This window comes from Lepisosteus oculatus, chromosome 4 (genome assembly GCF_040954835.1).
Source record: "Lepisosteus oculatus isolate fLepOcu1 chromosome 4, fLepOcu1.hap2, whole genome shotgun sequence".
In the NCBI taxonomy this organism is placed as follows: Eukaryota; Metazoa; Chordata; class Actinopteri; order Semionotiformes; family Lepisosteidae; genus Lepisosteus; species Lepisosteus oculatus.
Genome location: NC_090699.1, coordinates 63,802,407 through 63,828,136, shown reverse-complemented (window position 1 = coordinate 63,828,136; position 25,730 = coordinate 63,802,407). Strand labels below are relative to the sequence as shown.

Sequence of the window (25,730 nt, the reverse complement as noted above, 5' to 3'; positions counted from 1 at the left end):
CAAAAGAATCATTGGTTTCATTTTTAATTAGCTTGTGTCACTGTGTTAACTGTATGATCAGCTAATTCAGCAGCACATTACATTGAGACTTGTACAGTTTTTAATGAACTGAAAGACTTATGAAAAAGTACATATCAGTAAAGACATCACATGCACTACAGAGAAACAGAGGTTCTTCATTCCATGAAACAATAATAAAATGTAAAAATGAAGGTTTAAAGCAAATATATCAAAATTAATTATAGTTGTTTTAGTTCTGCAGAAGGGAGATCATTTGAGTATTGAAGCTGTATGTTTTGTAAGACTTCAAGTGCAGAACGCCTGGAGTATGGAAAGGAAACAAAATGAGGACTATGTTTCTAAAATAATCTAGAAAGATTTGTATAGTCTTCACTTTATTTCCTTTATCATCAGGCTCACCATCTTCAGCGCAGAATCAATTTCCTTAGTGAAAGTGGTGACCAGAGCCCCATGACGTTCTGCAATTCTTTTAAAGATTATGTAGCATATAAACCACTTTTAAAATCTCAACACCCTACTGACAAAAGAAAAAAAGACCATTCAACTTGAAGAGCTATGTTTACTGCAAAATGCACCAAAGGAGAAAAACAGGATTTGAACAATGTTTGGATTAATAAAAATAGCCTCAGGCTGGAGAATTTCTGAAAATCATATCTGGAAAAATGCAATACAAAACACATTTTGAAATTAGGTTTCATTTAAAGCCCAAATATTTTTGGTAGGTGGCAAAGGAACCACACAAAAACGTTTATTTTTAGATACAAGTTAGCAATATTATTCTTGGAAATAACAAGCTGTTATTTTATTAGATAATTTTTGTGCTTCTTAGTAATGTATCAACAAGAAGAGAGGAATACCAAAGGGTTTTATTCCAACTTATCTGCAGGCTGTGAATGGCCATACAGTTAAAAAACTCTCTGCATTCTTTTCTATATTTAAAAATACTGTACGCATTCAAAAATATTTGTAACAATGTCATTTAAAATGGCTCCATCTAGTGGCCAATAACATAATTACAGCGGTAAAACTGCTCCATATTCTACAGTTGCAAACGAGGCAGTGTAAACAGAAAGGCACATAAAGGCATGCACACACGAAATATTGAAAGTTGAAATACCTTATTCATGTAATTTCTGTATATAGACACATATTATTTAAATTTACTAAGGAAGCGTTTGACATTTTTAACTCTACAAATCTTAAATTCCACACCTTCTGATCATTTTCCACAGTGTATGATGTTACTAAATTCATAAACCAGACACCTTACTGCACCTATCCCACTAAATTAACATTTTTAGGGACAGAATTTTCCATTGTGTATCATGCGTACCTGGTAATGGTGTGGCTCACTGCTTTTCCTTTGTCAATGAGTAAAATTACAGATTAACCTATATTTTAAGGCTATTACACTGCTGGCGTTGATATTTATAGCAGGTGAAGAGGCACTGGTGGAGTCTCTCGATAAATCTGTTGTATCTGCTCATTGCTTAGTTGTAATGATGCAAATTATCTTCCACAAGTGTTGCCCCTGTCTTCAAAATCCAAGCTTTTTTTCCCCCCGTTATTAATGATGCTGGCTCACTGTCCAGCCCTTCCTGACAGCTTGCCCATTAAAAAGAGCTTGGCTGCGGTTTTCCACACATATCCCACCATGTGTTACAGCGAGATAAGGACAGTCACCATCTCCCCTTCAAGCTCCTTTCAGAGCAATGCTGTAAGAGCTGCTGGGGTCTGGATTGATTCGCATTTATTTTCACTTGAATTGGGCTGTGCAACACCTCAAAATATTTCTAATGATTCCTAAATCTGGACAATGTTAAATGCAAATTAACAGATGAAAAATGAATGAAAGCTGAGATTCAGTAATACTGGGTGTGTCGGATCTTGTATTCTGTTTTTTTTTATGTACTGAAACTTTGTTACTTCCAAATATTCACTTTTTTCCTTGGAGATGTATTTTGGTATTGTACTCCGTCCCCCTGATTTGTGTCAGTTTCTTGCAAAATGCTCTAGTCCACTTGCAAACATGAACCGACATGAACAGTAGTGCCTACCCCTTTGTCCACGGTCTTTTTAACTTCCATGGAGAACTTGCCAGTCTTCCTGTTGACCATGGCATTGCGCAGCTAGGAAAGAAGAGAATTTAAATTCAACAAGCAGCTGCAGAACTGCGAAGAATTGACAATGCTTTTAGATGTGGAAATTTGTATCATGTTTTGTTATGATAGGAGACACAAAAATGGTGGCAACCTGGAAGCAATTTTAACTCTATAACTCTTAACTCTTAACAGTTCCTTAAAGTCAACAATTTCACAAAAATTGCTAGTGAAAAATTCAGCCGGCAACCCCATGTTTAAAGAAAGAAGCAACTCACAACATCATCTTTATCTTCCCACTCCACTTCCGATAGATCAACACTGCTGTAGTTGGGCTTCCTTCGCTTTTTTCCTTCTTCATACTGTAATTAGACAAAATGCACACACAGCACATGATTTCTATTAAGAAAAAATAGATTAATGAGGATGGCAGCATATTGGCGCAGAAGGTAATTCTGTTAATTTACAGCCCTGGGGTCATGATCTAGTGCTGGAATGGGATTTCTCTGTGTAGTCTGATTTCCTCCTACAATCCAAAGAGATGCTACCCAGGTGAATTGCCCCTTGAGTGTGAGACTGTGCAATGGACTGGGATTCCCACTTTGCACCCTGCAACTACTGGGTTAGGCTCTTTTCTAATGGACATTAAAGAAGAACTGTGTACAGCAAACAAACTTTTAATGAATGGTGATGAATGCTAGTACTACACGTACTGTAGGTCCCTAGAAGATCCAGAGAAGATCTGATTTAAAATAACTACTATATAAGCTCTCCTTGAAGGCATTGGAAAGCTCACAGAGTATCAATTCTTAATTGAAGGGTGAGAGTGTCAGATGAACATGTACTTATTTTTCCAGTGTGGTGGAGGAGTTGTAAGAATAAGCCAAGGAAGTGTAGTTCACAATTGTGTTTCAAGTTTATGTTTAGATGTGTTTTGTATACGTGTAAATGTTTGTGTTTGTATACATATGGATTTATAAAACATTTCCTTTAATGCTGCTAAGACAGTACTGTACACCTTTTGTGCTAAAGCAGCAAGATTCCTGTTGAATATTAATATTAATTTGGTGCATCTACTGAGAGCTCTTCTTAATGAATCTGCTTTGTGGTTTGCAGCTGTTTTTCACAGCAATTTGACATTTTTCTATTAAAAATACATTAAAGCTGCATCAGTCACTTTTCCATGTCGGTAATGAAGCCAGGGCTCATCTCACTTGTTCAATACTGTGTACTGCTCTTATCCATTCAAATCAGACTAATCCTTGAAAAAAAAAAAGCTTCTTTGGAAAAGGCTATATGGAGAAACGCCCCTCCCCCAAATACACACACATCACCCGTCACCACCACTTTGCCCTGATCTCTCTGCATACTATAACGCCTTCCTTTTGGCCGGGCTAAGGCAATCAATATCCCTCAGCTGTATTAACTAGGACAGTGCTTGATCACACCTGCACGTCTCACCACAGTGGATCTGCTTTCTTGGAAGAGAACTGTCAGGGAGATTTGTCATTCACAGTTCGAGCATCCAGGGGGCTGCCCAGGCATCACGTTGAACCATTTGAGCTCATTTTGCCTCTGCTGGTGTAGTAACATTGCAGAGGCTGGGTTCCTATTCTCAGCTGCATCTCGTACTCACTGCTCAGTAACAGAGGAATTAAACCAGAACCATAAACAGCTCAGGCATTGCACAGCATTGCCCAGATGAATCCCATGCACTTAAATCACATTGGGTACTTGCTTCCCAAACAGCGCTGTGTCACTTACTTAATCTGTCATTAACCTAAATATAGAAGCAAACCCTGGCAATGAAAAATCAGCAAAATAATGGGTTTATTTCCTTACATTTTATTACCATAGAAACACGCAGAGCTCTATTCATGAAAGGAAATGACCACACTATGGTCATTTGCACAATTTTGCGATAATAACAAAAATATTATGCTTTTACTGACTAGAAAAACATAACAAATATGAAAGCAGTATCTTTTTATTTATCCCTCTGAGGATAGAAGCTCTGCAATGATGCCAACATCATTTTACAGAATTATGTATTTTGCAAAGGGTATTTTTCAACATTTGATGCATTCAGTCTAAAGTCTACACTGTACAGTTTATCCATAGTTTTCTAGAAAGCTGATTTTCATCTTTTTGTATTAGCTGTCAGTGGTGTAAAATCTTGCTGTAGTGGGGGACTGTCACATGAGTGCTGAGCACATACATTAGTCTGCACAGGAGAACTGAGCCACTGCAGCTTTTTCTCCCACAATGTAATGATTATCCCACTTGGCCGCACATCTTTAAGCAACAGGAAACACCCCAGAGGTATTAAAATACATCTAAATCTACATTCATTCAGCTCTGACATCTGCAGGCATCAATCAATAGGCACAATAACTCAAGACTCTGATGGTAGACACAAAAGCATTACGTATCGACCAGGATCGGGTGAAAGGAGGCTCATGTGTAAGAGACGGGATCTTTATAAACTACTGAAGCATGACCACTTTGTTCTAAGACACGTGTGTCTGACAGGTTTCACATGGCTAGCCCAATACCGTATTGCAGAATTTTTAAAACCGTTTCGCTGAATATTTGGTTAAATAGAGTAAGTTAGGCCCCTTTAGTACAGAAAAGGCAAGACCCCTCCAGCTGTTCTATAAAGAGAAACTTCCCTGCAGTTTGAGGTTAAGAACATGCCAATTGGTACTTCAGATGGAGGAAAGAAGTTTCAAGAGTGGATGACAGGGCTTTAAAAAAGTTCCAAAAAAAGCTGTAGCTCTATACCACGTACATTTCTTTTTTTGAGTAGATAATCATTAAGGGATTAACAAACATGTGAATAGGGCTAATAAATATTGTTGCCTGAACTTAGAATAATGAAACACATCTGTCCTTATCATACTGGTGCCAAGCATTAACCCACAAGTATGTATTTCAGCAACATAAATACATTTGGGTGCATATAAAAGCTTGTGATACAACTAACACATCTTCAAATGATTCATTTGAATGTAAAACTAGTAAGCTTAACTACTCCCAAACCTTTAATTATCTTTTAAATATATCTAATTTAGGATCCCTAATTAGATAGCAATTTAATGCTCCTGCTTATAAGGATTCAGTTTCTCTTTCTCCTTTAGAAACGGAAACTACAATGGGTTTAATCATTGCCATTCAAAAGACTGAATTTCACATTTATTCAAATGAACTCACAAGGTTCAAAATGTTTGGTTCATTTCAATATTCCATCCTGGAAAAAAAAACAGCTGTACAGAAGCTGTGAATAGCAGAAGGGTAACTATAGGTTATCTTAAATTTCCACTAAAGTCCCTTGAGAGAGATGAGCCACTGTGCTTATCGAAGCCTAACTCTGCATAAGTGGCACATTAGCATCCCCTCAGAGAATGGGTTCACTCTGCGAATGCACTAGTGCAAAATACTTTACTCTAGTCTTAACAACTACAACTACTGTAGTAAGAACTATACAGTATGCAGTCAGGACGTTTTTCCTTAAATACCTCAGAAAACAATATCCCAGGCGTACATGTAGTGATTGTAGTAGGATGAACTACTATTAGTACGATGTAGTACGATGAACTACTACTAGGTTTTGCAACGGTTAATTCAGTATCTTTTTATAACACAAATCCAAATACAGGTATATCAGTGTGTGAAAAAAATTAAATATAGTTGGCAGAAAGATCATATTGCCCACAGATGGCGCATGTGAACAGAAACTAGAACATTTCATTTGCATGAGCTCCTATCATTTCAGTGGCTTTAGATTCGCTGAATGAAGAGAGATACAGGACATGTCACGTTGATTGTGGAACAATACTCCCTCAGTGTGAATATTCCTGCCTGTTCATGTCCAGATCTGAATGGAAGACACCTCTTGTTTTTTTCTCTTCTTGTTTATTGATGATGATGATTATTATTATTAATACTACTAATAAGGAAACTTTATTATACTATATACAGTGCTTTTAAACGTGGCTTCTCAAAGCATTTTACAGTGAGAAGAAGTGATAGAGAAATATGCATGTACTGTACACTACAGAATTACTGTGTTGCAACAGGAGCTGACCCTATACAGTAGCTTTGAAGAAAGATGATTGTGTACAATATCAAACTGTTTTTCATAGGTATTATTTTAGTTAGACCTCTAAAATCTAGTCCTTTGCTCTATCAATGGTGGTAAATGTATATTTAATAATAAGACTTTGATTACCAGAGGCCGGAGGTCTGGATGAGTCAGAATATATCCATTGTTTGTGATTGCGAAGGCATATCCATGAATACCGAGCTATAATTATAGAATAAAAAAAACAGCAAAGATAAGATCAGATTGTGCATTTTAAAGAACAAAAAATAATGTGCAATCAAATTCTTGGGAATTTATAGCTTCATTTCTGACATTCACAACCATCAGCAGTGCCATTCATTTAAATTCATACAAAACTGAGGTCCATGACATTTCTTTCCAGTGAAACCCTGTCATTTGGAAGAGTTCAGTAAATAACGCCTTTTAAATGTCAAATATAATTTTTATCTTCAGTTCTTCTGTTTATTTATTACGAAAGGTATTTTGAAATTAATTTAGCCACTTTTTGAGAGACACAGATTATGGTGTTTTCTATTTTTAAAGGAATTTTTAGGAATCACATGACATTTGTAAAAACAGCTTTTACACTTTTGATCATATTATCCAATCCACAAAAAACAGGACATGTGTAACTACTGCATACAATATAAAAATGTTACTCAAGTGAAAATATTAAATGTTAAAGCATGATAGGCTATTTTGTCACTATACAGTATCAATAAGCAAATACAGTATGTGAACTTAAAATATCAGTACAGATAACAAATGCCCTAGGAGTTAACAGTGGTACATAAAATGTTTGTAATTTGTTCATCTGAAAAGTCAGTTAAATATGGGTGACTGTATTTAAAGATTGTTTTTCCGGTTTAAATTTAATTTAATTTTCCTATTTAAAGTATTGCATTTGGTTGACTTTCTATTTTTTAAACAAATGTAAGTATGGATTATGTCCCCGAATATCACGTTACCTTATATTTTGGAATTGTCTTCATCAATTCTTGGACTGGGACATCTGTTCCCACCACACCTAGAAGAATTCCTCTATTTCTCTGCAAAGAAATAATCTTTTAATCTTCAACTGCATTATGGACAAAACTGTTATGGAAGTGGATGGGTTATTCATCAGTTTTTCTTCAAACCACAGAATTATTTTCAAAAGATCAGCCTACCATATCTACTATCATCCTGTTCAAGGTTTCTAAAGAATGCAATATTTTGATTTTGGAACTCGTTCATATACCGAAAGGTGCTTTCTCATTGATTTATTTTTTTATTTCAAACAACGCCTCCATTCTTTCAGCTTTTTATACTTATATCACCAGTGTATTCAAGTAAAATATTAAAAAATTCAACCAATAGAATACTTACAGTCTCATTTTTTGTGCTAAATACAGGCATAGCTACGGTCGTCATCAAAACCGGACCTTGATTTTCTCCCAGCTAAACAATAATAATAAAAAGTGCCGTGTTAATCATCTACCATTTGGCCATAGGCTTGTCATAGCTTGTCATGTAATGTTTCAGATTGGGTAAGTTTGTGGGTGGCACAATGATGTGGCATTGAGCATTTGATCCCACTGCCTTGCAATTTGTGGGTCCCGAGTTTAAGTCTAATCTTGGGGATCGCTCTGTTTTCACATGTTCCCACTGGGTACCCCAGTTTCTTCCCGTACTCTAAAGCCTGGTGTGTCTAAGTTCTGTATGTGTCATACACTGGCATCTCATCCAGGGTGTAGTTCTGCTTTGTGCTCTGTGCCTGCTGGGTAAGACCCCGGCCAGCTGTGACCTTCTTAGGACAAAAGCCATTACAACAGCATACAAAATGGGTGGATGTACACAGTACGTTTGACTTCTCACAACAATCACAGCATTTCTAACATACATCCATATTAAACAAGTAGGTATGGAAAACCCCCCCTAAAAATGTGAAGAGTTAAAAATGTAATAATCTCAAACCATTATCTTTTTTAACAGGTTATTATTTATTTTTGGTAGCATACTGTCGATTGTGAAAAAATTGAATCAGAAAGTAAAGACAAATAATCTGTGACACAACAGCTGAGAAAGAAATCATTCATCCATTTTCCAAACAACTTTATCCAGTAGAGGGTCACAAGGGAACCTGACAAGCAGTGGGCTCAAGGCAGGATACACCCTGGACAGGACACCAGTCCGTTACAGGAAACACACTGACACAAACGTGCGCAATTGCACCCTTGTCAATTAACCCACCGGCATGTCTTTGGACTGTGGGAGGAAACTAGAGCACCCAGAGGAAACCCCGCGCAAACACACAAAATCCAATTCCAGAATTGAACTCAGGGTCCCTGCGCTGTGAGACATCCATGCTTACCACTACACCACTGTGCTGGCCCAGGAAGAAGTCATGACAGAAAAGTTAAAATAATGATAAGGAACTCCCAAGACTGATAAAACCTAAAAGAAAACAATGATTAACAAAACTGCTCCCATCGAATACTCTGAATACTGTAATACAGCCATTTTTTAGTTTGAAAAATGCAATCAATACTAGCATTTGGTTTATTTCTTGATACAAAAGATACGAAATTTTAAAATGATATTTACTATAACTCTCTTCAGCATTAACATCTTTCATAAAATGGTCTTGTTAAAACAAAAGAAGAAAGTGTCATAGTAAGTTATTTGACATTTTGCCACATTTGCAGAAAAAAACTACAGTAACTCCAATCTGGTACAGTCAGTAAAATGCTTTGTACTGTAGGTTTGTCATTTTAAAATAGTGTAAGAAAAAGACAAATTATTTTCTATGGGTCTTAGAAATTGCAGCAAGAACCATCAAATGCGATGGCTATTTAGATTAGCACAGAAGCAAAAAAAAAAACCACACACTGCAGCATATGAATGTAACTCCAAGTTGAAGAAGATTGTAATATATTTATTTTTCACTCGATAAGGAAAGGGGAAGGGAACCATGAAACTCTTGATTCATTGCAATGCACATTGCTTTGAAACTACAGTACACAGGCAAAGCATCACTAATTTGCTGAACTATAACACCATGAAGAAAAATATTTACAGTAAATTAAGGCATAGAGAACATTATGCAGTTAGAACATCTTGTGTTTTTCTCCATCGTAAACAGACAACACAGAGGCAGTTGCATTATTTGCTGTACATCTAATCTGTGTGACAAGTACATCTTATACTGATGTACTGTACAGTACCAGACTTCCAAAACACTGACTGTAGTAGAGATCTACATTAATTTCCTCCTAGGGGACAAAACAAGTTTATCTTATCTATAGCTCGTTGTATAGGATAAAGTATTTTTTAATAAAAAGTATTGAGTCGAGTTGTTTGCTTAATGAGAGTTAGGTGACTGTTTCCTCTTTTTAAAATAAAGAAGCGAAAACTGAGCGATATTACAATATAACACAAAATTCTTTGGAATGTTACCAAGTTAATATTTGTCATTTTAAAGCACACTTTCATTGTATGGCATACAATGAAAATGTACTCCTTAAATACATAAAATACTATATTTTATAATGGGTCATATCGAAATGTTTTGGATTTGATGGATACAGAATGCCTGTCAGGATCTGAACAGCCACTCTTGGGCTCTTAGCAGACATAGTGTCACTCTTTATACAGCAGCAAACTCTGCTATATCGTAAAACCAGGTCTCTTTGTTTGTGTGAATTCTTCACTGTCTGGGTTTCAAAAGGATGACATCACTTTCTTACACAATGAACCCTGGTTCTTACACAATGAACTGGTACAGTTCCTTAGTTTTGTTCATCTGGTTTTTCTCTTTTTCTACAGAATTTGTAGACCACTTTAATCTAGCTTTAATGATCCCATAACTAAAGGCATTTCCTATAAAAAAACATAGTAAATTTAATCTTAGTATATTTAATCTGAAGTAATTTAATCTATAAAGTTTCATAAAATTATTTTACCCAAGGTATACTGTACTGTAAAAATCTGCAAAAAAGATCCACTCATTTTTCACAATCTGTACTCATCTACTTACTCGATCACACCAAGTGAGTTTTAATTTTTCTACTCCAGTATACTGTATCATGTCTTTGTTCACTTTTCCACAACCGGGAGTTCAATTGTTTCTTTGAATTTTCCAGCATTGTTATTGGGAGGATATCCAAAACGCAAGTTTCAATAAACAAGGATATTGTAACAATTGTATGATGCAACATTTCTAAAGATGATCTTATAAAAATATACAATTCAGTAGAAGAAAAAAAGGAAAGAGACTTGTAAACCTTTCCAGCTCTTTTTACGTCTCTTTATGACATGCATCTGCTTCTAATGATATGGCTGCTTCAGTGTATGATCGACTTTTTCTGTGCTTGAACCATCATTAACGGCCTCTACGCATGAGTTTAAAAATTTCTAAGCACCAAAGACGGGTCATCTTTAGAAGTTAGGACTGTCTCTGGTTTGACTTTCCTGGATGGATTTTTATTGAAGTTCTAAACTGAAGGCTGATGACAACAAAGCCACTTTCAATCCAGCAGTTCTAGAACAAATTCATTCCCAGTGTCATTTCTAGAAACTACAGTATATATATATCATATGCAAAAGCCTCATTTTTACAGTTTTGCCTCCTGCACCAGAACTCCACTTTGCATGCTTTTCCTTGGTTTACTCTGACTTGCTATAACTAAATACTCAATTAATTTCCTCAGCCATGACCAATTCTTGGGTGTCTTTATTTCTTGTGAACTGTACATTTGCTTATTTCGCACTAAATGATGATATGCGCTGCGCTAAGACAGCCATTTGGATTTTGTTGTTTTCTAGTAGATATGGAATAGTGGTTTCAGGACCAGGCGATGCATTAAGGCAACAGCATGAAATCTTAGAAAAAGGAAAATAACTAGGCTAATCTGAAAGTGAGCACAGCACAGATTTGTTAGTCAGTTCACTTTGTGGTTCTAATCTTGGGCTTAGAGCACATTAAAAGATAAAATAAGCTTAAGGTGTGGGAATGTGTATTTTATTACCATACAGAATTATAGACTACGTTCCAAAGCTAGAATAAAACAGCACACACACACACACACACACACACACACACACATATCTCAAGAGGCAAGTTATTTTTTCAATAGCTCCACTTCCCCTGAAGGTACAGGTAGATGCGTGGAGGTCAGAAATACACTCCTGTTGGAAGAAAATTGTGTAGCAAAGCGAGAATGAATTAACTGCAGACCAAGAAGTTAAAACAGTAGCACAGGAGCAGCAGGGCTCCAGACAGGCACTTGAACTGAAGGGTGGAAGAGAATGTAACAGGGGAAAATAGGGCAATAGACTATTCTGGATGCCCAGAAGCTAAAGGAAGGGAAAGAGAAACAATTCTGAAGAAATTAATTACATAAATGAAAGACACTTATAGTTAATTGGTGATTTCGCATACAGGAAATGAATATGCATGAGGTAGCAGTGTGGATATGTACCGTAGGTAAAGTTCTGGAAACTTTGAACAGCAGTTGTTCTTGTGAGCAAGGTACTTCTTTTTGTTCCAGTAAATGTCTAGTGCTTGTTATCCATTTATTCATCTGGTTGATTAAAGGACTAAAAGAATTTCAAATGCTCAGTACATGATCTTGAAACTTGAACATCACCTTTGTGTAGTCACTGTAGATGTTAAATGCCTTGAATTTCCAAACATGCTTGCCTAAAAATCATACAAGCTTAACCTTCCAAATGCTGTTTTTCACCTCGCTAATTCAGTCATGTTTCCACAGGTAGTTTCAAGTATATTTGATGAATCTTTGTGCATTTTAACCATTACACTTGTCTATCAACATAATGAATATCAATTTCTAGCTATCAGAATGACATTCTGTGCTGTAAATTATGCCTTATTATTCACAGGAAGTGATATTTCTACCTCCCACATGTACACTGTTCCAATTTTGAGAACTGTCGTCATGCTTATATTAGGATGGTGGCATCCTAAACTTGTTTCAAATTGCGGTTTAAATGCAATTATTTAGTTAAATACACCCAATGTAGATATAAAGGTTGTGGAAAAAAGCAAAAAATGCATCTCAAGAATTATACCTTTATCTTCCTTTGTATGAATAATCATTAATGTATAAAGAGGGTACTTCATTTGTACAAAGAAGAAAGTACACCAGAATATCTTCAAATATTCTGTCATGGCCTGTCAAAATAAATGTATGCACAGGACATATTATTTTAGTTGAAACACCAGTCTGTTTTTAATACACTATACTGTATGTCAAAGGGGTGATTTTTTTTAAATCTTGAAGGGACACTACAAAAAATATAAAATCCTATTTAAAATATTTTAATAAGCAAGGAGACAGTACTTGATTCTCGAATATTTGTAATGTGTAGATTAACAGAAAACATAAACTCTTTAAATGTTATTAATTTGATACCCAATGCCTATAATAAATTATCACACCACAGACTTTTATCAAGCATATTGATAATTTGAAAATAATTCACAGACAGTAACTTCTGTAAAATTCCGTACAAAGCACTGTACCAATGAAATGAAAAATGTACAAAGTAGACATGTAAATTATTCTCCTAGTTTTTAATGAGCCCTGGTTTGTCCAATCTTTGATATTTTGATAAGTGAATACAGCAAAGCTCCCAACTTTTAAAAGAAAAAGAGAAATAGGTCCAAAGAATAAATAATATTTTACACTCTGAATATCTCATCTAATAAAGGAGAAAAAATGTTTCTCAAAACTGACTTCATGCCATTCATTCAGACAAAACATTGTTGAAAGTACTGTATGTCTCCTACAAACAACACGTGTCACATATGATAAAATGTACACATAAAATTTCATTTTTACCCTTAAACTGCATTTGTAGTTTTCTGAAAGCTGTTGTGCAAAAAAACATATATTATCCTGGAGTGTTTGATGATATTAATTAAGTGCAAACTACTGATTTGATTACAGAATTATTCTTATTTTTTGTTGATTTCGATTTTTATTAGAAGTGAATCCCAATGAAGCACGATCTCTCTCTGTTTTACTAGAAAAAAAAACAAGCCTTTTTGTCTCCATAGGTAAATAGATACTTCAATAAAGGCTACGAGAAACTACAAGGTAAAGTATCAGTCTTACATATACAGAATAACTGAGATGCCTGTACAGTAAAAAAGACACAATGGTGTCAGGCTCTGAGGGAGTCGTCATGATGCATTTCCGTCAACGTTACTCCATAGCTTGAAAAACCATTGCGGTGAGTTCTGGGCTCTTCTAAAGCAGGGAGCAGCAGTTGTATCAAATTGTGATGAACTACTTGGTGATACTGTGGCATAACCCATCGCCCAATGAGAACTGAGATGAGACCACCCACTAATTTCAGTTATGCCATAAACCATATCTGGGTTGCAAAGACAAATAGCAAGGTTATTATTATCAGGGCACCTCCTCCCATAATGATATGCTTCAGGAATGATGGGACTGTAAAGGCTTGAGCTCTTCTACGTACTGTACTAGGTATGACCTCCAAGAGGCCTACAATTGCATACTTGTACATACAGTATACATAATATCAGCACATTACAATATGTAAAAAATATCAAACTAAAAGGCAAGAACAGGAGGCAAGAAAGCTTACAAAGAACTGGACAGCCCTGTGGTAGTTTCATTTTCTGTCGCCATCAATGCCAATTTATTCAGCACTGCAGAAGACAAAAGTAAATGAACCAGAGAATGAGCCAGAGAATGATAAACGATGCTTCTCAGCAGCTGAAATATAGAAGGACCAGGCTTAAAGGACAAATCTACGCTAACTGGAATTCAAGGATACCAGGAAGAAGTCAGGAACGTTCTCTGGTGACAAATCCGCGCAGTGATGTAATCACTGAAACATTTCAGGCTCTTTAGGAGAAGCTCTCTTTTCACAATCTGCACTCTTGTTTTGATCTTCTAGAATAGCTCAGAGTTTCAGCAGAACTGTAGTTACTGTACATACTGTAGGAGAGTAGTGAATTTCCAACTATTTAGATTATTTTGTTCAGGTGACTGATATGAGAGAAAACTATGTACTGTACATATTCATTGTGCAGGATAGATAGGTAAGAACAAGCAGTCACTATAAATGATGAATATGGGAATATTAATTAACTCTGTTTTGCAGTACTGGAAAGTAGAGCATCCTAAATGGGCGTCTAAATCTGCTTCATGTATATAAAGTCATAGTTAGATTGCTCTTAAAAAAACATGGAATAAACCTTTACTTGTTCTTTTGCAGCCAATGCATGCTGGCGCAGCTCCCTAATTGAACTACTTATACACTGTGTAATGTATGTCCATATACTGTACAGTACTGTATATACTGTATATGTCCACTTGTCTAAGTTGATATAGCTGTAGCTGTGTTCAGAGTTAACCAATCACATTCAAAATCATGTCCAAAGGTACATAGCATACACCTGCCATCAATGAAAGTGATCCTGATTAACCCCAAATAAAAATCAGCTGTTCCTGTAGTATTTCCTTGAAACGTTCGTGGTTGCATCCAACTGGGATAACCACGGTACACAAGAAGCTGACAAAACATCTATGTGATCTTACCGTTGAAAGGTACCGATCAGGAGAGGGGTATAAAAGAATATCAAAGGCATTGGATGTACCATGGAGCACTGTGAAGACTATCATCAATAAGTGGAGAAAATGCGACACCACAGGGACATTGCCAAGATCAGGAGGACCCTCCAAAGGTGATGACAGGACAAGGAGAAAACTTATCAGGGAGCCTACCAAGAGGTCTGCAACAACATTAAAGGAGCTGACGGTACTGGTCACTCCTTGCGGGCGACAACAATCTCCAGTATTCTGCACATGTCTGGGCTATGGGGTAGGGTGGCAAGATGGAAGCCATTTCTCACAAAAAAGAACATCCAAACCTGTCTAAATTGTGCAAAAAAATACATTCAATCACCCCAAACCACGTGGGAAAATGTCTTATGGTCTGATGAGACACAGGTTGAACTTTTTGGTCTCAATTCTAGAAGATATGTTTGCACAAAGACAATACAGCTCATCATCCAAAGAACACCATACCTACTGTGAAGCATGGTGGTGGCAGCATCATGCTTTGGGGCTGCTTCTCTTCAGCTGGGACAGGGGCTCTAGTCAAGATAGATGGGATAATGACTAGCTCCAAATATCAAGATATTTTGGCACAAAACCTGCTAGCCTCTGTCAGAAAGCTGAAGATGAAGAGGAATTTCACCTTCCAAAATGATATCGATCCAAAGCACACATCCAAGTCAACCAAGGAATGGCTTCAGAAAAGGAAGATCAAAGTCTTGGAATGGCCCAGTCAGAGTCCAGACCTCAATCCCATAGAAAACCTGTGGAATGACCTAAAGAGGGCTATGCACAGGAGATCCCCTGGCAATTTGAAGGAGCTTGAACTTTTTTGCAAGAAATAGTGGGATAAAATTGCAAAGTCCAGGTGTGCAAAGTTGATAGAGGCTTATTCACAAAGACTTACTGCTGTAATAAATTCAAAAGGTGCTTCCACAAAGTATTAGTTGGGGAGGCACACTTATGGAACCAGGGTGTTTTAGGTTTTTAAATTTAAATTATTTTTCCTAATTATTATTTTTATTTTTTTTCTCTTGAATTTTGATGGTTGCAAGATGGAACAATGTTTGACATGTTTTATCTTTATTTCTGGCTTTATATCACAAAAACCTGCAATTTCAGTAAGGGTGTGTAGTTCAACTTTCTATTGTCATCAAATAGATGGAACTAATTAGTATAATTATATTAAATTGCATTAATTATATTATTTTAATCAATATAAATAATTTCATCATTCATGTCTATACAGTTTACAGTAAACAAACACCATAACCCTGAAAGTGGTGTCTTCTATACAGTACCTGTATCATTGTGTAAAGTTTGCTATGTCACACTGATACGATAAGCCCTAAAAAACTATACTAATATTAATAAACAATATTAACAAATAGGAGAACCAGCTAGCTTTGTATTGCTAGACACAAAGCAGAATTAGAAATCTGTAATGATAGTTCTGCTTTCTTGTGCTGTGAAATGGACAGAACGTACTACTATTGTTACTGTTGTTATTCCCAATATACTGTACAGTAGATCGTGTGTTTATCCAGTACATAGAGGAAATTAAATTCGATTGTGAAGCAATCATTGCTTCACAGAACACAATTCTGTTTCATACTAAACCTGAAATAAGGTTTGTCTTTTTGTAGCTGTTGCAGGCTAATCCATTTTATTTTGTATAAAAAGAAATTATTTTTATAACTTGCATTTACTACTTTATTTTAAAACAACAATCATCTCATTTTATTATTACATATAAAAAATGAAAATGTTTCCTTGCTCAGACAGTCGTTTTTTCTATTTTTCCTGCATTGGCATAGCAATCCTTTTTTTTTTTACAAAATCTAATGCAGTAAAAGTCTGCTTTGAATTACTACAAAAACTACTCTAGATTTTTTTTTCTGGAAAGCAAAACGAACAATTGCAATTACAAATCAGACAGGACAAGTTAAATTTCAGAAGAACTATGTGGATTAATGTTACTGATTGTGCATTGACTCGCTTTTTCAATAACAGAGTAAATAGAGAACAAATGGAGTATTCTAAACGTAATATTGAAGAAACCGTTTTTAAAGTCAATCGATAAAAAAACGTCTTTTAAAGAGTTGCAATACACAAATTATTCTACATTTTCACACCGCTGAGTCTCAAGGGAGACTGAAACTTCAGCATTATCAATACCAGTCTGCAGCACAAAGACACAATATTTTTGAAGACATAAGCCAAACCAGTAAGCTTTGATGGTGGAGATAAGCAAAACAACAAGTAAGCCACCAGACTCCAAGTTAAAGCAGTGATGGATGGCAATGTCACTATTTGATGCAAATCAAACTTCATTCACAATGTGGAATGTTAAAGTGAACAGCTTAAACAAAGCCCTACTGACACGGATATCAAACAGACAGCTTATCACAGAATGAGCACTGGAAGTGCAGCTGATGTTTCTAACCACTGCCTGAGCACATTGTAACCATGACTCTCACCAAACAGCACATGGGACATGAACACACAATGGAGTAAAATCGGAATCAAGGGTTTACCTGTTGGGCCTGGGGAAGCTAAAAGGAAAAAAAAATTAAAAAAACAAAAAATAATTATCATCTATAATTTAACCTGAATAGAAAGTACCTTTCTCTTTCTCTTTTTTTTCCATAGTGGAGAAGACTGGGAGAAATAAAAAAATACTATGCCAACTTTCTTTTTACAGTACATAGCAGACTGTTACAAAAAGTTTACACATTTTTTTGTCACCCAAATGAGTTGTTGGAGAACAAACACAGCCAAATCAGAAGAGAATTTGACTATTGTTTAAGCAGAGATGACTGTGAAAGCAAACAGAAGGACTTTATTTACGCTAAATTAGATTTCAGTTTTATCAGCTTGGTACAGTATAGCTCTGACTGATTTAATGCAGTAGCCAGACACAAAATGCCATCATTAATGAAACTATGGCAACCGCTAACCCTCACTAATCAGAGGATGTGATGTACTGTATGATTAATATTTTTAAATGTGCCATAATGGGAATATTAATTGCTAACATTTTAAAACCAACAGAAAACAACCTGCAATCACTTTGGAAACGCAAAACAACCCCAGCATTACTGAACAGTTAAATCAATTAAATTATGTGTATGCATGTTAGGCTGAAGAACAAAACATAAAGCTAATGCGTGTGACGTGCCTTTTTGACATTTTACACTTTCATAAGAATGCAGGATTATGGAAATTGTATTTCTGGATTTATTCTATAATAGAAATAGAAACACATCAAAATCAATAAAGGAGGACTTCTTGTTGTTTATTAAAATTTGCAAAAACCCTTCTAAGGAACAGCTACTTCTGCTCACTAATTACTAGCCATAATTCCTAGCCACTGAATTGCCATAAATACAGCAATGTCCTCTTATTTAAAAAAAAACAGGGAGAGAGGGTGTTGCAGAACTATAAAAAACATTGTCACAGAACTGATGAAAGGTTCTCATACGTGTCTTTGTTGTGGTTGGCACTCACTATGAAAATAAAAGCGAAAATAAAGCAAATCCTGATTACTTAAAATCTCATTTAAAAAGAAATTTCTCCACTGTTACAGGGGAAAGGGGACTATAGCTGAAAAAACCCAGGATAGGCAAGAATCTTAAAGATGCCAAGTCAGATTTCAACGGCATACAGTACAGTAGCACTCAGAGAAACCACTACAACAAAGTCAGCTGGCAGTGCTTTTCAATAGGGGTTAACTTGGGAAGGCAGCTAAAATTTCAAGGCAGCTAATCAATGAAGTTCCAGTAAGAGGGGAACTTCCACGACCTTCCCATGGTCTATAATTGTTCAATCACACACACAGAACAAATAATGCCGCTCCTACTGGAGATGCAGCACAGGTTTTTGTATCCAGAGGTCATGACACCTGGTCCTCTGCTCCAGAATCACTCCATTGTGTAGCACCATTATTTTAAGTGGCCACATTAATATCATCATGCTAGAAAGCGAAATGGTTTAATGTGTTAACTCTACATTAGTGCATTTTCAAATACAGTCAGTTTGCTAGAGTAAAGGCAATGGCTTTCTCTAGGTCTAAAATAAAAAAAATGTACTTCTGAATGTATACAGTATATAACATGATAGAAATTACTTAACATGCCTGTGCACGCACTATAGGGAATATGGAGAGACACACTGGTATCTGCTCAGCCGAAAAGTATGTAATTACAGCACATACGACATCTATCACCTATTGACTGTGATGTTCTCGGCAACATTAGCTCGCCTACATTTCTCACTGAACACATATTTTTAAAAATCCTGCATACAAATTTTTAACGATAGTCTTGTGCCCAGTAGCAAATTATGCAATGGTTAAAATACAAAATCAAGTTTCATACATAGAAATACAGTATTTCTGAGTTTGAGTGTTAATTCTTTTCTTTATTCATAATCCACACTTTATTTCCGGTGAGATCATTATTTACATGTTTGGTGAATTGTATCTTTAATGAAGTGCAGGCAGCTCTTTAAACAAAACATCATTATCCCTGCACCATAAGATATTAATAGCATATGTTGCAGAAACATTAAAAAGTAAAACACGTTAAACACGTTGCTCTTAAAGAGTTCTTTACTTGTCATGAGCAGGTTGTGTTCAAGGCAGAAAAGAGGAAAAATAATATTTCTAAATATTTAGAACTACCTGGAAAATAGCAAAAAAACTGAGAACTGTTCTGGGATACATGTGAATGAAGTAAACATACTGTGGCATTAAGACTGAATCTCAATTTTCCAAAGGCAAAACATAGTTCTGCCAAATCCATAACAGTACATGCAGAGGAAAATCTGGAACATAAAGGCCAGTTTTAATTTCCTGCATACCCATGAACACTGCTAAGTATTAGCACGAGAATGGTACAAAAAGTAACGGACGAAGGCCACCCTCTTAGGATCTTTTTTTAGAAAAGTACAAGAGAGAGGGTTGTACTTAAAATGGACTGCACACAGCACAGACAGCATTTTAAAAAATCTGCTGAGGACAATCAGTTGTGCTCTTTGAATGAGACATTATTAGCATCATTAGCTAAACAGAACACTTCATAATTAGCTATGCAACAGCAGGCAGTATTCAAAGGTTTTAGCAATGTTTAACATAAATATGAAAAAAGCAGAAGTGTTTTACACAGCCTAAATCAAGCTAACTCACCACTGCATTCTTAAATGCAGGAACAACACAAGATGGAAAATGAATCCTTCTACTGATACATGCATTTGCATTTCAAACCTACAGAACAAAAGCATTTCCATTTCTAACAGTCATGCGCTTGTGTTATGAAAAGTAATACAAGAGTTAATGAACTTCCTAGGCCCTAGGGCATAGAGTTTGTAATGATCTCAGCAGCAGATCTTAAACCTCAAACTTTTAAATTCCCAGTTTTGCAAATGTCTTTGTGTGTTAGTATACCCATTGGTAAATGAAAAAGAAGGATAAATACAGGTTCCAATTTTAAATCTACCATTATTTGGAACATTAAAAAATGTCAGTGGCGTTACTAGATTATTTGCCTAAATTGCCTAAACCACCCTATACTTTACCAAGAATTGTAAAGTCTTGCATTTTCCACACAGAGCTGTACAAAAACTGGTACATTAGTTACGATGTAAAACAAAACAATGTTTTTGTTGCTGTAGGAAAGTTGTCATATTAATTATTGGAAACATGATCATACACTAATTACATAATGATTTCTGTGCTTGTACTGTATATTTAATATATCTAATCATGTTTATAAAACTTTAAGAAAGGAAAACAGGCATACACAAGACACAAATGATAGCTTACAATGTTTGAACACCCCACTATAAGCCTGCACCCAAGAACACACTAGAGAGCTGCACAAGAACAAGGAGTTGAGGGGAACAGTTCAGATGCAGACAATCACAAATACAGGCTGATAATGTGAACAGATTCGTTTTAAGCAATTTAAAGCACAGCACTTTCAAAAAACAACAACCATTTTGTAAAGGATAATATGATGTTTCTTCTCTTCATTCAGCTAATTGTCCTTTAGGCTTCAGGGAGTGTGAACATTTTAGTTTCAAGTCTGTTACTCAGATGTCTAACACTGAAGAAGCAGTGGAGCTATCTATAATCTTTGCCAGAGTGATAATGACCGTGGGGTGAAACATGTAGTGTCACAGTATGTTTCACATGCGTCTTACACTGCTACTAAATGCTCATGGGGCTATTAAATTTAATGAACCCATCTGCTGCAAAAGTGGGGTCCAAATACTCAGTTTAAGTCATGCCACACAATACAGATGGCACCCTGTCTTCTTCATAAGTGACAACACCTTTTATTGAGCTTCCTAAAGCATTTTCAACACGATGTTTGGTTAATTCAGTTTCTGGTACAGTATATTAGTGTAGTTTAACATCTCTCACGGAACCAAGGGAAATTGCTCATTGCACTGATAAGCCACTGCAGATGTTCCTGTATACACAGGAGCTGAATTGAAAAAAGAAAACAAAGCCTAAACCATGATTAAATAAGCTCTTAAGATTTCACATGAGCCACTTGGACTGTGTTACATTTATTTTCCGTGCAAGACTTGTTAGCTACTTGTTAGCTTCCATGCACACAAAATACACAATGCACATTTTTTGTCCTTTCTGCAACTTCAGTGGTGCTGTGTACAGTATAACAAGCATCTGGGCTTAGTCATTGTCCATAGAAGAAACTTTAAATTATTTCTTAATAAAAATATAGCCTGAGAGCTACTGAACTTGACTAAACTCTACTTATATAATGTACTTAGGATATCACATAAATGCAAAAGAAGCACCATTCTGCATACTACAGAAACCAATACTATGCATTCTGCTGCCCTTATTCTACACCAGAAAGGAAATGTTAGCACTCACTGTGCTGTCAATGTATGCTTCTGTCCAAACAGTGTCATGCTCCTGGTCAATAACCTTGGGTCTGCTTAGAACATGAAGATACTCCATCACATTCTCTTGAACGTCTGCTAGGGTGGAGATCTGAGTAAAATAACCTGTGATAGAAATAAAATATTGTTTATATGCATTATGTAGTTTTTTATTAAAAAATGTATTTCCTTTTAATGTACACTTTGCCCTTGAGCAGTATTGACTTCATCTACATTTTGTTTCTAAATATACTGTAGGCTGCTTCTTCACAGAAGTGTAAAACAAGAACACTAAACAGCAGTGCTCTGGAATTCCTCTTATAAATAAAAAAGAATATGATCTCATTATCTGTTTGCTTTTTTCAGTAGGAAATCAATTTTTCTTTGAGGAATTTCAGTTTATTTTAAGAAGCACAGTATAAATAATACTAGGCTGAACTCCCAAGTTATTTCACCACCGGTCAGCTCTCAGTGTGTTTGAATTTATATTTTCCTTTTGGCATTTTCTGTGAAGAAAAGGAGATTATAATTCTAGAACAGCTCGACTACCACATCCGCCCTTTCTATTAACTGTTTTCGAAGGGGAAGAAAAGAAGAAAGTGCTATTTAAAAGCTCCTGGAGAAAAAAAAGGAGCTAGTTCAAATTCTCCTGTGATCCATTTTCCAAGCAAGGACTTTCCTGTCCAGAATCCAGTCAGCTGGAAACACTGCAAACTGTCTCCATCAGTGCTGTGCATCCATGGGGAAAATCACTGCAAGGAAAATTGATTTTAGGGCCATTGACCTCCACAACAGCACTGTGCTGCGACCTACCCATCCACAGCTTAAACTGCAGAGCATTTATTCAGCTCCAGCCCTGATCAGCTTTCCAGGCCTATCACTGTGCTCCCTAAACAATGGCATTTCCTGTGACGATCATTACTATAGTTCTGATCATTGCATCGTTACCAAACAGTAACTATGCAGCATGTACTGTAGAACACCTGAATGAAATAAAAGGATTTCTAATCCTAATGAGCTGCTGTTTTTAATATTTCAATACTTTTTTAAAACGTTTTTAAAAATTAGCTTTGGTACATGTACATATAAGTAAAGAAGGAAATACAGACATACTGTATCTATATAAGTGAAGGGCTCTTGCCAAAAATGCAATGAATTATTACTAGTATCAGTAAAACAGAACATGTTCACTTTAAATTCGAACCAAACCCATGTTTACACTTTCATCTCTTTATATATTTTTCTTTAATATATTCTGATGTTCTGCGTGCGCTGAAGTTACAGGATATTCTAATCACACTAACGGATTGTCCTAACCATGGTTAAATACTGTAATATCCTCAGTGTAGAAGCTAACCCATAACCCTTGTATGGCACAATGTGGGACCAAGGCCAGACCTATTTCAGTGTATTGGAGCTAGAAAGCTCTATTAAAAAAAAACAGCAGCCACTCTAATTTGAGTCAGTATATAAAATCACATCTATGGCGATAACTCTCACTGCCTGCATGATCTAAAGCTGTAAGAGGTAGACAGATGCCTGCTGTTATCTCTCCTCAGGTGGGGCAGCACAGACCAAAAAAGGCAACATCCTTTAAAAGAAAAAAAGAAGCAGAAATACTGTATTCAGGAATTTACTGGAGAATAGCTTTGTGAGCCTTACAGAGCATAAACTGCTCTTTAATCTGACACAAAGCAAACCTGGATTTGGATATCTGGTCAAGTCACAGAAAAAAAAATGGATTGATTTTATTGTTTGGATTTTGTATTTTATATGGTGTTGTGCTGAGACTTGGCAATGACCTACTGAAACAATTATGGCATTTCCTTATTTTAAACAGTATTAGACTGCAGGCTAAGGTGAAGGGTAGACTCTGATTATTTTGGGTGCTTTTCACAGAATCTCCTCCAACTCAGAACGACAGAATGACTCAGAGCGGGACGTTTATTCCACTGAAGAGCAAACAAACCTTTATTGGCACAAGCCATCCATTTAAGATTATCAGCAAAGGCAGATTCTCGTCCAATTAAGTAGGGGAAGATGCGGACCTGAAAAGTAGAAACAGATATTAGGTGTCAGTCATTTTAATCAGTTTTGATAGCTTCCAATTTATTACAGAAACAAAAATCCTATATTCACTAGGTCCACATTTTCCCACATTTTGTTTGCTGCTGTTGCTAATGGTTAATTACTGTCTTGCTTATTTTATGAAGAGTTCCTTTGTTCCAATCCAGTTACCATGTTGTGACACTGTACAAACACTTCTTAGGATTTGCATAAAAGAACTGACGTTTGTTTGACTACAGACACCGATATATTCAGTGAAAATGACGATAGTTTTTCCCAACTCTCTGACATCCGTCTTCTGCTATCTGTCAAATTAAGAAAACGGCATATTTAAAATTTTGACGATCCTAGAAGTATAGCCATATACAGTATATAACACAAGAGAAAAGATTTCAATGTGAGATTTCTTTTTATTGAAAAATAAATAATTATGACACACTGTATGTAACACAAGAATAAATGGGTATTGAAGAATCATTTTTCATGGCATTTTGGTAATATGATGGATGTATAGTGTGTAAATATACCATGCCTTTTCATCAGGAAATAAATAAACAGTACAAGTATAAGATCTTGCCAACATGTCCAAGAGCTTAATTTAAAAGTGAGTTTTTTATTCATGCTAATTTGCATTAAATAATGTCTTGTGGTCTCTTTGCTGCTTGAAGTGAAATTTACTTCAGAAAGGGGATATTTTCCATGTAACTATTACTTATAGAACATTTTTCTAAAGAAAACAACAGCAATATAAATTACCATAGATTTAATGTGAAGTTTTTTCACCTAACAAACTCCATACGAGAATTAAATGAGTCACTGATATCTATGGCTTACAGTCTATCTTAAAGAACACATAATCCACTGAAGCTTCCTATAAAGAAATACCACTCCAATAAAAAAGGGCAACTAAGGTATCCAACCAGATAGTGGAGAACGTGTGTTAAGGTTCAAAGAAAAGGAATTGCTATCAATGCAATAAATAACAAACTGGTACTGTAGTTCTCTAAAAAGCCTTAAAGGTTGTTCTACAGTGTGTCATCAGGTAAATGTAGCTTAAGAGACAGCAGTATCATCATATGATATTATCAATCCAGATCTTCTAATCTTTGTAATTCCTGTGTGAGAAAATTGAAGACTGTGACCAACATGTTAGAGAACAGAATACAACATGTTTCTATACCCAGACATGTATGAAATATCCTTGCGTAAGTGGGATTAATGTTCTCTGGTAGGCATTCTTCAATTCTGTACAATATGAGGACCTACAGTTTTGTTAGTACAGTACTTCACATTAGGGAGAAATGTATGGGAGACACATACAGTACATCAGCTTCATATTGCAAATTCAGCATGGCAGCTGCGTGAATCTCTACTTTAAAAACCTAATGAAGTCATAATGATATTCAAAATCATTCTCCCACAGTTTAGTTCCAGACGGAGTTAGTTAGCTTTACATATACAGTAAATAACACACATTCAGAGAGCACATTCATTTTTGTTATTGAAATTATCTTTGTAAGAGTTAGTTAAAGGACACACCATACTGTAAATGTTAAATACATAATGTTAAAAAATACAGATCTCCTCTGACTTACAGTATCAGTGATTCTATGTCTACAAATCTTTTGAAAAACAACATCCTTTATCACATACAGCGATTTCAGCACAGTGTTCTTACAATGTAACTATGCGGTCTGTAGTCAGTTTGATCCTCAAAAGCTGCTTCTTATAACAGTTTCCACGTTGAATCAGTGAAACGTGCGTTATATTTGTCAATTGTAAACAGCCCCAAAATGTGTATATATCCCTGCAGTTCAACTGAGACAGAATAAATATTTAATAGACAGAGCTAATTAGCGCCAAACTGTTACCTGATTTCTGCCTGCAAATGAATATGAAATGAAAGAGGCTCTGGGGGTTTACTAT

At 35.8% G+C, this 25,730-nt stretch overlaps 1 protein-coding gene across 2 annotated transcripts in view; it reads right to left on the bottom strand.

Annotated features, from left to right (window-relative positions):
• The window catches only part of cacna2d3a (calcium channel, voltage-dependent, alpha 2/delta subunit 3a), a 180,020-nt gene that overhangs the window by 49,983 nt on the left and 104,307 nt on the right, over window positions 1-25,730 (bottom strand). The window contains exons 12-19 of one of the 2 annotated variants that reach the window (XM_006631128.3): window positions 23,707-23,785; window positions 21,730-21,863; window positions 17,360-17,377; window positions 7,594-7,665; window positions 7,194-7,274; window positions 6,352-6,426; window positions 2,399-2,482; window positions 2,079-2,150 (exon numbers count right to left, since the gene is read on the bottom strand). In XM_006631128.3, coding sequence (XP_006631191.1) covers window positions 2,079-2,150; window positions 2,399-2,482; window positions 6,352-6,426; window positions 7,194-7,274; window positions 7,594-7,665; window positions 17,360-17,377; window positions 21,730-21,863; window positions 23,707-23,785 — 615 coding nt within the window. The remainder of the gene's footprint in view (window positions 1-2,078; window positions 2,151-2,398; window positions 2,483-6,351; window positions 6,427-7,193; window positions 7,275-7,593; window positions 7,666-17,359; window positions 17,378-21,729; window positions 21,864-23,706; window positions 23,786-25,730) is intronic. The other variant, XM_015348334.2, reaches the window with a different exon arrangement.